The sequence below is a fragment of the Telmatherina bonti genome (genome assembly GCF_933228915.1).
Source record: "Telmatherina bonti genome assembly, chromosome: 9".
Taxonomy (NCBI): Eukaryota; Metazoa; Chordata; class Actinopteri; order Atheriniformes; family Telmatherinidae; genus Telmatherina; species Telmatherina bonti.
In genome coordinates, this window is record NC_136627.1 from 18,872,505 (window position 1) to 18,887,339 (window position 14,835).

Here is a 14,835-nt window from a genome sequence, read left to right on the forward strand (position 1 = left end):
GCTAAGTAAAGTGAATTGAACCTTTCCTGTTATTTTGACTTCACAAAGGAGAACGGAGGACTTGTCCTTCAGATAGACATACCAATTAAACAAACATCCAACTGGATTAATGTGCAACTTTACCTTTTTTGTTGGTTTTGCAGTTTCCAAAGTGAATTAAAAAAAAAAAAACACATCAATGCTATTCAGAAAAAAAATGAAAGCACTCTTTTTTCCCTTAACTTTCTGCTGTTTTACCTTTTTCTTGTCTTTCCCTCTCTCCTTCTCATTTCATAGTTTGTGTATCCTCGCCTGCACACCTCATGTCGTTTTCCCTACCAGCTGAGAAGCGAGCGGAAGAAGCAGGAAGAGGCATGAGGCGTGAAGGGTGTAAAACCATTTTTAGAAATTAGTTTTTAAACCAATGTCAATTGAATACAAATAAAGATCAAAACTGTCCCCTATGTCGAGTTTTTTATGATTGAAGATGAACATGGCATGATTAACTAAAACTTATGTTTGGATTTAAATACAACCACATGAAGGCATAAGGTGTGATTACAACATGTGTCAACTTTTATACATCATGGTGTTAAAAAAAAAACCTGAAACGGATCGACCTGGCGTGTAGGTCCTCCCACTAGAACTCTGCTCTCCTCCAGATGCATTTTAGAAACTGAGACATCTTTCAAAATGCCACGCTGGGATCAATTTCCAGATCCCAGGCAAGAGGACAAAGGAGAGAGAAGGCAACCAGGCACAAAACAGAGGAATGAGAAAAGCCCTGTGTATGTGTGTTTATAGTCTCTCTATCGCTACCAGCTCCCTGATTGATCATCACCCTACTCACCTGCCTCCTATCTGCCCACAGCACAGCAACATTTACACCCCAGCAGCTCATTCACTGTCCACAAGACTGTTAGGTCAGCACAGTGTGAACTCATCCTAGCATTATGCTGCTTTTTTTTATTCTCTGTGTGTTTATCCTTGAGATCAATCTTGCATACTTTGCACCTTAGGTCCACCACCCTCTTTCCCTATTTGCCTTTCTTCTCCTTACAAACCACTCACTGCACTTAAGCAAGCAGCTTGCTGAAATCCCGTCTTGCCAGCCACACTCAATCCCTTTCATGCCTGCCTTCTAGACCGATCCACCGTTACTTTGATCTGCCTCTTTCTCCGTCCAAAACCTTAAAGCTGGGGTAGGTAATGCTGGGCAGCTAGCAAGATGTAAAAGTAACGTCCTGTCTTGGCTCCTCTCCCTCTGGTTTTGCTCCTTGCATGATCCAAGGTTTTTTTCCGCCAAGGATGTTTTGTTTTTACTGGCGTTTATTTGTTTATCTGTTTGTGTTCAAGAAAACTCAAAAAGTTATAGACGGATTTTAATAAAATTTTTAGGAATTGTTGAAAATGTGAAAAGTAAAAACTGATTTGATTTTGGTGGTGATTCAAATCACTGTTTGGATCCGGGATTTTTTTTAAAGGCCTTGGCGGAGGTTTGCGCTCTCCAAGTGTTTTTACTCGTTTGCAGCTTTTTCCACCAACAGTTTTCTCTTTCCCGGCTGTTTAGCGGGAGGAGGCAAATTAACCGAGCCGGGTCGGGGAAATCCTTCCTGCATTTTCTCAGCCATGAAGAAGCTTAGAAAATATAAGAAATGAACAACTTTAATTCGGCCCGAATGTTTTGATTGGTCAGAGTTTTTACAGATTTACAGTAAACTGAATGGTTTAACTATATTTCTTATTGTTCATGATTTAAAAATGTATAGACTACTGTCAGAGTAAAAGAAAAAAAATGTCTCTAACCAAGATTACCTACCCCAAGTATATACATAAAAATCAGAGTTTTACAAGATGTCATGTTTTGTACATTTACAGCAGTGTTGTTTTCAGGGTGCACTTTAATCACGGTCAGATTAAAGTACGAGTCAAATCTTGTGCTCGGCAAATCTGATTCATTGAGGCACAACTAGGAAATAATACAAGGGGAGAAAATAAAATTAGCTTGGGTTAATTTTTTGGGATCTTTTGAGTGAAAGATGTTCTTAAAATATGTTATTGAAACAACTTATGTTATTCTGAATTTCCTGGATAAAATCTGAGATTACCAAGAGCATTTGTTAATAAAGCAAAGGCAATTTTAAACATTTCACAAAAATCTTGCAAAGTTTTTTTTTTCTAAAATAAGATAAATTGACAAAGAGAAAATCGTAAGAGATGGTGCCAAACGGCAGTAAGTGTAAAGGAAGGAGAAGATGTCTGGCAATGATCTCTGGATCCAGACATGTTGCTATTCTTCATTCTTTTGTTTTTAAACTGTGATTTCTTTACCTGCGATTTGATTTGCTGAGGTTATTCATTTAGTTAAGCCCAAGTTTCAGGTCTTAGAAAGTTTAACTAAAAATTCAGAAAAAAAATATGGATGGAGGTTTCAGTGATTGCTGGTTATAAGATAGTTACTTTTCAAAATGTTTTCCTTATTTTATTCTGAATTTTGTGTGCTCTCTATAAGTCTATGTAAACATGTAGGCCAAATACAGGGTCCTTAGTAAAGCTCAGCTGACTGCTGCTTCACATGTGATTTTACAGCTTAATAAATCCGTAGTTACATGTCTTTTAGTTTTTACAGCTGTGCCTTTATTCTGCATTTGGATTTTCTTTGTGAGCTAACAAATGTATTCAGTGTTACATAAAACTAAAAGGAAAACAGCCTGTAGTCATATCTTTATAATTCATTGCATATGTGCTTTACTTTGTTCTGTTTCTTTTAAAGCTTTTTAAATAAATCACATTATGCACCAAAGTCTAACAATGTGATTACTGCTTACTTGCTTTTTCTGTGCTTATCCTGAGTGTACAAAAGCAAAATATTTTACTTTAGAGTTATGTGGTAATTAAGCAGTAAAATAATAATAATTTGTATTATTATTATAATCATTATTAGCAGTAGTATTATTATTATTATCAAAGCATATAACTCAGTTTCTCATACTTTAAAAGAAGCAGAAACAACTACAAAAGATTTTGTCTTTCCCTCATCGCAATAATAAAAATAATGGCTTCTGATGTGTGTAATTTAACAAAACTACCATGTTCAGTCAGGTATTTTTGCTGACGGTAGAAACAGCTGCAAATGCTTTCCAAAAAGGAGAAACTACATATTTTCATCATCATTTTGTATCTTAAAAGCGGTGTGTTTTGCCATAAAAAGTGATCACATTTTGCTTGACGTTTTTCCTCTCATTCATCCATTCAAACACTTACACAGTTTATGACGGGCTATTAAACAAAGTGCAAGCAATTGGGAGTCAGAGCTCTGTATGTGAAAAGCAGCAGCTGAGGAGCAAACAACCATCCTAAAATGCATCAATGATCCAATGCGTCTCACTGAGCAACAAGCACTAAAATAGCTACAATTAAATCCCATGCACAAACCTGATTTTTTTTTTTTAATCCACAGCAAGATTGTTTATTTTTTATTATTACAAATATTATTTTTCAGTGTTTTTCTGCTGTGCCTGTTCGTCATTCAGTCCTCTTGCATTATATTAAGTCATCCATGGAATGAATAAGTCAACATTATTACTTACCTGACTAAATTAAACCTGCTCAAATGCCAATTCATATACTTTGGAGTTATTCAAGCCTCCAAAGGGCTTTGACAGCAAATATATAAACCATGGTGTAGGTATGTTCACAGAAACTAACTGATGCACGCAGGGAAAGTGTGAGGAAGAGCTTGTTCAATATCCTGCAGGGAGCCACTTGAGATAAAATTCAGCAGCACTAAATAATGCAGTCCATTTATCAAGGAAAAAAATGCTAACCTTGACATACACACGCGCGCACAAGTACAGTATGTATACAGCACACTTCTGAGGGTTGCTGTGAAGTGAAGGTGCCCTTGTGTCCATGATCATTCATCAGAATATGTGATCCAAAGAGCCATGGCAGTCTGAGCCAACTGCTTTATACTTGTGTGCATTTACTTTCCTCACTTTTAACCTTACTATCTGAAATATAACACAACTCTCAATGTAAAATGTAAAACACTCCTCCCCCCTTCATGTTTGGATTTGCATCATTCAGCTACAGCAAGCTCTGCAGCATAGCACGATCAACAACTTAGCCCAGTACACCATTAAGTTTGGAGCAGGTAAAAAAAAATTCTTTTCAAAAAGTTTTAAAAACAGACGTCACAGAAAAAAAGAAAATGCTCAAAAATATCGGTGTCAGACAACTTTACCATTAATGGAATTTTAAATCAGAGGCACCAGAGCAGAACTGCATTATTCTCCTGTGTTTTCATGGAATTATTACACACAATTGAAGATTCATGGTAAATTTATATAAATTTATTTAAATGTTTTTGAATGAAAAAAGGCCTTAAACAAAATTGTGTTGGCATTTCTTGCTAAGTTTTGCCAATGAAAACAGAAATGTGTTTAAATGTAAAAACCCAGAATTAACTAAAACACTGCTCTTAATTTTTTTTTATTGTTTTAGTTATTTTAGTGGATCATATAAATGAAATAAGTAAAACTAATAAATAAAGTTATAAAAAGACAAAGTTTAATCCCAAAATGAACCAGCTCCTTTTGTTTTGTATCTCCCTGCAGTAATATACTGTTTGCCTTTCATATCTTTCATTCAAATGCTCATAACTCTTTGAGACCTATGAATCAGCAAACAAGCCGCAACAATGATCAGCCTGCAGGAGGCCCGAGGTCTTGTCTAATAAACACTTCACACCCAAACCTACTATGAAGTTAAAAAATTACAAAACTGTTCATCGTACCCATGCAACAGTGAAAGACTAAATAAACATAAAACAGTTTGAATTTCAGTATAAGTGAAATTTACCAGTGTTACTTGATTTATTTTATAAATTTGGATAACTGAAAGCAGTACTTTTACTATGAATTTTACAAGACAATAAAATAGAAATGATCTTGAGGCCCTGAGGGACACGAGAAGTTCAAAACAGTTAAACCCATAACAGACTCATTTCTACTGCTAATACACCATGTTTGCTAACAGCCTCAGGGTTTAGCATTGCTCAGAGGTTTGACTGCAAAGAAAAGGGTTTGTTATTTCTAATGTACAGATGGATGGTATTTCAATGACTGCCTCTTCTTTAAAATGCTGTTTTTACTACCAGGATCATAGCAAGTCCAGCACATTTCATCCATATGAATGAACTAAACGTACAAACACAAACTTATCACTTGAGCAAAAAAAATGTGTTTATGTTATAGCACAGCATTGAACTAGTTAATAAAAAAAAAAAAAAAAAAAAAAAAAAAAAAAATAAAAAAAAAAACTTGCCTGCCTCAAAATATACAAAATGAGAGAAAAGTCTGCACAGAAGTTCACACAACAAACTTAACAAGTGGCGCCAGATCAGCCAAAGAGCAACGAAGCTGCCTGCTGCCTCCAAGTAGGCAATCAATTCCAACTGTCATCCCACTGCACTTTTTTTTTTTTTTTTTTTTTGCTGCCGCAGCCTTTGCTCATGCATGTCACATCTCACCTGTTATCATTGAGCCCCTGAAGGATTGCAATCGAAGAATAGCATTGCCAACGATCAATGCCATAAAAGAAGAGAGCAGGAGTGCATACTTAGTGGACATTAAATGCCTGGCATTGTTTAGAGAGCTTTATGGCTGCAGTATGAGCCAAGAAATCTAACTTCCTACTGTCATTACACACATATGATCTACTTTGCTCGCCGGCTGTCGTTCTGCATTATGTGAGCTCACCACACCGATGTACTTCACTTTAGTTTGAACCATTTGCATTGGCAGAATATTGCTTTATGTTTGATAACTGGGGTGGATTAGAAGCTTGCATGTTCATGCATCTGTGTGATGTGTGATTATCTATATTTAACATAATACAAACCAAGACACATTGTCACTGCAATGTGTCTATCTGAATCATAAAGGTTTAGTGGTCATCTGATGGTGCAAAACGATTCACAATCTATTTGTCTGTACTGACTCTTTCTTAAACAGACTAACATCTTTTCCACAAGAAGGGAAGTTTTGTTTATTATTGTTTCTTCTTCCTGGATGAGAAGATATTCATTGCATCAGTTTGGGTTAAACAACTTGTTGCCAGGTGATAGATAATCACTCATGCTGTAATTATCTAACAGGAGGCTCATACCTGGAGATAAATTCAAGTGACAGCTTTTAACTGAGCAGGCAGTGTAGATCGCTGGTCTTTTCCTGCCGTCAGATATCATTCGTTTGAATGTTAGGCTTTGTCCACTCACCAAACAGTATGCAGCACCATGTGCACTTGACTGACCAAGATGGATATCCAGCGCTGCATCTACTGCTTATTGTTGCATGTCATCTTCCCATGAAGGATGGGAACTAAGCAGACCAGAGGAAATACACACTAGAAGTTTCGTGCAAGGCTGGAAAGGCCACGTCAGATCTGAAGGGCAAAACTGTTGCTTCCGCATGTCTCTCTTCCAACTGAAATGTTACATATTAGTAGGAGCTCCAATGGTTTATTGAATTCAGTTTTAATGAATTGATCTTTTCCAGTCTCCTGCAGCTGTACCAGGAGAATCTATTTACATTTATCAATTGCTGCAATAAATCATTTTGTGCAGCGGCTGCGCGTAAAACGAAGTGACTGATATTGACAGAACAGTCTGTCAGTATCTACATCGATGCTTTGGCTCTCTGTCCTGCTTTATGCACTTAAGCAAGATGATGATCACCTACATGTACCTGCTCATGTCCTCCAGATTTTGTTGCGTGAAGAAAATGAATGTAAACGCAATCAGCTTAATAAAAAGCATAAAAACGAGCAGAAACATGCTCAGCGCTGCTGATCCAGGAATTCATCCCAAAAATCCTGACTTCACATTCCCCGAGCGGTCACTCAGCTTCCCCTCTGCCTGCATGCTGAAAATTATGACACAACAGAGTGAAAACTTTAGTAGGCTAAACCTGATCCATCCTGCTGTAACACATTCATGTCATTGAGGTCAAGCTATCTAGGACGCCACAGCGTGGAGTTCCTGGACGCACAAATACATCCCCCACTCCACAGACACAGACACAGATAATTACGCCTCCCATGTCTCATTGTTAAATTCACTTGGAATTATTCCAAGTGAATTTTCCTTTGCTTTTCAACTTGTACACAAGAGTAAAAAGAGAAAGACAACAAAGCGAAGGGGAGGACTAAAAGCTAAAGGGAAATTAAGACCAGTGAATTAACAATGTAAGCAGTTATGACAGAGTGAATATGTTTACACTGACACACAAACTCCCAGAAGAGAAATGATAGGAAACACAAACATGGGATGCACGCAAGCCCCTTTTTTGTTGCAACTAGACTTCCTCTCAGTCAGTAACACATTCCGATAAGAACCGCCCTGATTTCCTGACAAATTAATCCTCACATCTGTTCTGTTGGAAACTGAGAAGAGATTAACCTGCTGCCGCGCTGCCTCACAAGCTGACGTTTGTGAAACAACACACGCCTTCTATGATCAGTCCTTGTGTGTGAAAACTTAGAAATCACAGAGTCAAATTATTTTAACAATGACAGCACATAGACATGCAACTAACCATAGTTATCACACCAGTTTAAAACATAATGTGTGATTTTGCTTCATCTCATGTTGTCATGAAGACAGAAGTCAGGAATTTAGGATTAATCATTGAGGATCTCTTAGGTGTGATTTCTTTTGGACGCCTTTGTATAATCATAGACTCAAACCTTCTACTGTGCTGATAGAAAGGTTTCAGATCTGTTCAAGTGTTATTTATTCACAGTTCCTCACAATTGCAGAACAAAAATGAGTATTGATTTATACCAAACAGAGACTGCATCCATCTACATAAGCATCCCGACAGTAATGCAACTGTTCTTCTGTCAGTCGACCTGAGCCTTTTTCAATTTATTAGATGTAATAAGGCAGAGACACATGCTTCCATGTGAGGTCTCGCGGTTCATCCTGCAGCATGTAGACAGTAGCAGTGAGTTTGTAAACTGTAGTGTAAATTTAGTGACTATTTTGGGAAAAAAATTTAAAAAAAACTTTGGCCTAAAAAATGAACTGTGATTAAAACTTGTGTTTGTTAAGCAATAAAAGATATCAATCTTTTTGCATGCCTTAACAAATAATATATGGATTTCTGAGTAATAGACATGAAAATAACTGATGAGGCTCTGATTATGTTAAGGTTCAAGAAATGGTCTCTGTTTTCTATGATTGCAGTTATTATATGTGAAGCAAAGTTATACAGATCTGTGAGAAAGAATTGCGTCAAAGAAGCAAAATGGAAAAACAAAACGTGTTTTGCAGAATCCAAAGTTCAGAAGCCCCCATTATTTTAAAATCAATGAGGTTTGGAGCCACCAGCAGACAAAATCCAGCTGCTCTGCCCAACTGAGTAACTGTTTGAAAAGGGGCTCTGATCAGACAGGTTACCAAAAAGCCAACTGTCACTCCAAATGAAATCAACAATTCGTTGAGATGGGAGAACCTTAGAGAAGGACAAGCATCACTGCAGCACTCCACCTAACAGGCCTTTATGGTAGAGTGGTCAGAGAAAAGCCATTCTTCTCTAAAAGGCCCATATCAGTCTTCTGGGAGTTTACCAAAATGCAACAGAATGACCCTCTTCAGTTTTTCAATTCTGTTATCAATTTGTGCAACACAAGCTCTGCAACCATGAAATTTTCTACGGTTGTTCAAGAAGGGCAGCATGTGAGAAACACAAATGCTAACACCATTCACTGCTTGCAAACTTTTTCAAGACAATTTCTTCTAAAATATCTGAAAGACTGCTGAGTGATGTAATGTGTGAATGCAGCTGTTAATCTTCTGGAGCATTAACTGTGAGCTACTGCTAAATACTCTTTTCTGCTGACCTGAAGGTCAACTTCCACTCACTCCATAGTTGGGATACACTCAGACGCATGTGGTGCCGGGATCAACACAAAAACACTTACAAGGAAATCTCAGCCTGTTTTGTCTGTGTGTTGAAACAATACATCATGATGTCAACAGTATTTGTTTTGCATCATTTCCTGCATCTTCTGTCCTTTACCTTTATGTCATCTCATTTCATTTCCAGCAGTGAGATCACAGCTTCAGCACAGAATCCTCTCTTGTTAAATACATGTATCATTAACAGCTGTATGGTAATGTTGAGTTCAGGATAGAAGGAAATATGAACACAGAAAAATTCAGATTGATCCTGAGTGAAAGGTTATTATAAAGAGCTCAGGATCTCAGGCTGGAGTGGAGTTTTACTGATAAACAATACAGAAACCTGATGCTCGCTACCAGGAAAACATTGTAGTGGCTCCAGGAAAGTCATAACAACTTGTCCGTGACGTTTAAATTTGGCCAGGTTAAGTTGATTGCTTTTGCCAAAATAAATAGGAAACATAATTCCTAAGATGATTTCAAAGTGACTTATCAAAGATTAGAGTCTCACTTTTACATGCAAATTCTATTCAGAACCAGGCAAACTAACGCAAACATAGTCATTCAAATTTGATGTAGGTGTGTCCAACCTTATGACTGCTGTTGTATTTCAGCTGGTGTCACAAATAAACAACTAAACACTCCAAAGCATTTTAGATTCAGGCAACTACATGTAGATTGAAGATAGAAAATCATGGAATCTAATGCAGAATAAGTCTGAGTCAACGTAGCATGAAAAAGTCAGAAAGGGTGCACAGAACTGTGAACTTGACCTTTTAAATTCAGAATTGGATTTGAATAATAAAAAGGCAAAAAAAAAAAAAAAACACACACATTAAAAACACTCATGTCCTTCTTTACGTCACACTCTTACAGTAGTAATTCACTAAAGTGTTGACAGACCTTGTCAAGCTACACATTCACCAGCATTCAGAACCATAAGACTGCAGGACGGTGTCGGTGACGCTTCAACAATGAGTCAACAGCAATCAGCCATTCACAAACACAGAAGGGTGTAAGACAGGAATGAAGTTGGACAAGACTTGCAGCTATGTAACCTGGCTGCACAGATACATATGCGGAGGCCTGACGCAGAGGCATGTTGGCACTGTATCACACACAAACATCTAGAGACACACACACTTGCATACAGGCCTGTATGACTAAAATATTGGAATTAAACCCACAAAGGACTAATTATAGGAGAGGTCGTTGAAATTTCAGGTGATGGAGCTGCGTTGACAAATTTACTGAGGTACAGGCACAAACAAAGAACAACCAAACACCCCCACACATGCATACAACATAAAAAAACACACGATGTACAATACAAAAAGCATGGCAGTGTAAGTATCGACCTGATCTGTTGCCCTAAAACACGATGACATAAGTTAATGGGTATTTCTTGGAAGAATACTGTTTATCTCCTTAATGCCTGAATGCCACACCATGTTTGTGTGTTGGGGAAGGTTATGTGCCTACATGTGGCTGCATCTCTGTGAGCATACACAGTACATCTCTAGGTAATTGAATCTGAGCACAACATGTCGACACTGGCAGCCAATCAAACTTTTTTTTTTCTATTTCCCTGCCAACATTAAATCCCTCTGCAATATAAATCAAAAGCTCACACTGCACCCGCAGACACACACACACACACACACACACACACACACACACACACACGCAAGTCGCACGCACATATACCAACATGTGCTGCTCAATAGTACATTTAAGGATACAAGAGAGCAGCAATTTTAATTTTCGGCGTCAGCTTGTAATAAATCATACAAACGCAAGTGGGAGAGGTGTGTAACTAAAAAATATGTTAAAAAGGCATTTTACTCATCCATGGACAGCATTTAAAAGAACTCAATTAATTTAATTGAATAAGTAAGTAGCTTGAAACGTACAGCGAGATGATGGGCGTTAGCACTCATCCGCAATTAAAACAAGAAACAAAAAATTACTGTCTTTAATTTCCTTCCTTTCATTTTAATTGCTGCTTTATGTTTTATCTTTCCGTCTATTGTTTGACCTCTCTCTCTCTCTCTCTCTCTCACACACACACACACACACACACATACATTTGCTAAAAAAAAAAGGTCTCTCACTGACTGGATTATCAGAAAAACAGAGATAGGTGCAGCAAAATGAACTAAAACTTACCTCTCCAAATAAAAGTTACATTTTTACAATGCAGAATGGAGAGAGTTTGAGAAAGGTGAACATGAAAACAACAGTGTGTGGGTGTTTTTTTTTTTTTTTTTGTGGTGTGTACATGAGGATGCTGTTAATACAGCTACCCAGTGGACAGAGAGGAAAAAAGCAGGACATTAATACAAGAAAATCCCTTATTCAGAGGGTCATTTATGGCCTTATTTCCTTGAAGGAAAAAGCAAAGTATACTGGTCTAGTTACTGGTACTGTAAACGATGCCGCAGACAGAACTTTGGAAGATGTAAAAGAAAAAGAAGGGAGTACAGAGGAGAGGGCTGAGAGCACACAACATACAGCATCCTGTTTAAAGACAGAGAAGAGAAGAGAAGAGAAGAGAAGAGAAGAGAAGAGAAGAGAAGAGAAGAGAAGGTCCTACCTGGAGCTGTTCGGACAACGTGGCGGACTGTCTGGCACTCAGAGCTGGAGCTGAACTCTCTTCAGGACGCAGAAACACTTGCTGACCACGTCTGTGGGCATCAAAAACAAAAAGTAAGGATTTCTTTGTGTTTGAGTGTTGGAGTTATCTGCCATGTACACATAAAGTCAGCTGGGGAAAGTCTTAGAGATAAGCTGCTGGAAAAAGAGCATTTTCACACACACACATTCAAGACATTATCTTATCCCAGAACTGAACAGTGCAGGAATTTCAACGTGTGTGAGGGAATGATGATAGAAAGGTGGGTGTATTAACGTGAGTGAAGTCCTTACAGGTCCTTTGCTTTCTTCCTTTCGAGCGCAGTCATGTCATCTCCACCTGTCGTTTGCAAAGAGAGCGCTGGAGTCACACACACATTCACACACACAGCGGCACACCAGTGCACTCACTCGCACTGGCAGGCAGAGACACACACTGGTGCGCTGACACCACGAGCAGCAACACATAGAACTGAGAGTGAGCACAGTCCCTCCTTCTCTCTCCTCCCACCTCTCTCTCTCTCTCTCTCTCTCTCTCTCTCTTTCTGTTCCTCCTCTGGGTCTTACTGCCTCCCTCAGCCCTCCCCATGTTTTCACCTCGCTACCGTCAGTGCGACTGGAAACTGAAGAACAACCAGATAACACAATACTGATGGTGGGCTACAATATATTATCCATTCACTTTAAATTTTCTTTTTCACTTTAAATTTTTTTTTTACCATATTTGAGAAACTATAAGCTTTCACAAAGTCACTGTAATAGTTACAGTGGAGACAGGGAAAAATTGTGTAAAATAGCCTCCCTCTGCTGAGATTTAAACACTGCTTGAGTGTATTTGAGCTTACAGTATGTGGTTCATGACCCAAAGACTTGGTCAGCATTTTTCATTCAAAATTACTTTTTTGATGTGTAGAGACAAGCTCCTTGTCTTGCAAAGGTGGGACAACTGTCTCCCAGGTTTATTAGTGTAAAACTAATAAGAGAAAAGGAAGCAACCCAAATTTAGTTAGAAAGGAAAAAGCCTGTTTAATGCTTGATAGTAAAAATGTTTACAGCTTCATTCTGTCTCCAGCATCCTTTTCATTTGGTTTGTTTTTATTGCTCTTTCAGGCCTTACCCTCGACAACATGGTCAGCATAGGAGGAGACATCAACGTAGTAGTGGACTCAAAGGTGGACATACTCAGAGCCCAAGCTGCAAGACAGTCTTAAGAAGTGGTTTTATTCACACACACGCACGCACGCACGCACGCACACACACACACACACACACATATTGTATATATATTGTTACCAACTGGGCTCACAGTGGTAACAAAAGAGGGAGTCAAATACAGGATGAAGTATTCCCATTCTCTTTATTTACCGAACTTATTCAAAACAAACTCATAATGGGGTCTGAGTGTGTAAAATATCAGTAGTGAAATGCTGTGAATGGTTGTGTGAACATGTGTGCAATGCTGTTCAAAAATGCAACCCAAAGCTTAACAAATTATAATTACCGTGATGGTAAGAGAAAAATGCTGCCCAGCCAGAGGAGAAAAACCCAGGGAGTGAGTCTGGCAAAAGCAGGCTTTATAAGTTAAGCCACTCCCACCTCTGCAGGTGCATTACATTCTCTCCTAATCACACCTAATACAAACAAACTGAGATGGCAGGCCATCACACTCCCCCCCACAAAACAAGGGCAGAAGTGACCCTTGCCGTACAAGCCTTCCAACAACCTGTAAGAGACAAAAGACAAGGTTAGTAGAAGACAAACAGCAAACTACCGGGGCAAAACCCTCGACAGGGCATCAGCCACAACATTCTCCGACCCCTTGATGTGACGAACATCCAAGGCATATGGCTGAAGAAACATACACCACCTCATCAAACGCTGATTAGGGTTTTGCAAGGAATGGAGGAAAGTAAGGGGATTATGATCGGTGTACACCGTAATAGGCAAACCACCACCCACATAAACCTCAAAATGCTGTAGTCCCCAAATCAGAGCCAAAGCCTCTTTCTCCACGATGGAATAGTTCCGCTGACAAACACTGAACTTCCGGGAAAAAAAACTAATAGGATGCAGAAAACCGTCCTGCCCCCTTTGTAGCAAAACAGCACCAGCTCCTACATGACTAGCATCCACTTGCAACTGAAAAGGCTCACCCATTTTGGGAGCAGCCAATACCGGGGCAGACGAGAGCAAACATTTAACATCCTGAAAGGCCTTCTGACACACAGGTGTCCACTCAAACTTAACCTTGGAACTAAGGAGACTGGTTAAAGGGGCAGCCACAGTCGAAAAAGCCTTACAGAATTGCCGGTAGTAGCCAACCATCCCCAGGAAGCACATAAGTTCTTTCCTAGTAGAGGGAGGAGGAAACTGGTCAATAGCCTGGACCTTAGCCCGCACGGGACGAACCTGGCCCCGACCGACAACTTTACCCAAGTAAGTGACCGTGGCCCTAGCAAACTCACATTTTGCAAGATTTACTGTCAGTCGAGCCCACGCAAGACGCCGAAACAGTGCCTGCACTCTCTGTATATGTTCTTCCCAGGTGTCACTGTAGATGACAACATCATCTAAATATACTGCACAACCTTTCAGGCCATCTACCACCCGGTTCATCAACCTCTGAAAAGTAGCAGGTGCATTTTTCAGGCCAAATGGCATGACCGTATAAGAATATAAACCAGATGAGGTGACAAATGAGGCTATCTCCTGAGCACGTTTTGACAGGGGTACCTGCCAATAACCCTTCAGTAGGTCAAACTTACTCACAAATTTTGCCCCCCCTACTCTATCCACACAGTCATCCACACGCGGCAAAGGGAAACTATCAGGCTTTGTGACTTTATTTACCTTACGAAAGTCAGCGCATGGCCGAAAAGTATGGTCGGGTTTCCTCACAAGCACACAAGGAGAAGACCAACTTGAACACGAAGGAACAGCAATGTTGTTTTCCAACATGTAACGTATTTCAACCTCCAACTGCTCCTGTTTCTCTGGTGATGTGCGATAAAAACTTTGCCGTATTGGAACAGCATCTCCGACATCAATATCATGCTCGATTACATGAGTAACAGAAGGGGTATCTGAAAACAAAGAGGGAAATGAGAAGATCAACCCCTTCAACTCCTCCCTTTTAGGTCCAGGTAAGTGCCCCAAAGAAGCATCCAGATTACTCAGCGCTTCAGAATTCTTAAGGCGACACTGCAAAATACCATCATCAGGCCCACAAATATCCTCCGACTCACCAAGTGAGG

General features: G+C 39.2%; 1 protein-coding gene across 1 annotated transcript in view; it reads right to left on the minus strand.

Annotated features, from left to right (window-relative positions):
* pde2a (phosphodiesterase 2A) overlaps positions 1 to 14,835 on the minus strand; it is a gene marked incomplete at both ends in the record, with an annotated part of 167,428 nt that overhangs the window by 98,878 nt on the left and 53,715 nt on the right. Inside the window, one exon of the mRNA XM_079246257.1 lies at positions 11,544 to 11,634. Within this exon, the coding sequence (XP_079102383.1) occupies positions 11,544 to 11,634 (91 nt within the window). The remainder of the gene's footprint in view (positions 1 to 11,543; positions 11,635 to 14,835) is intronic.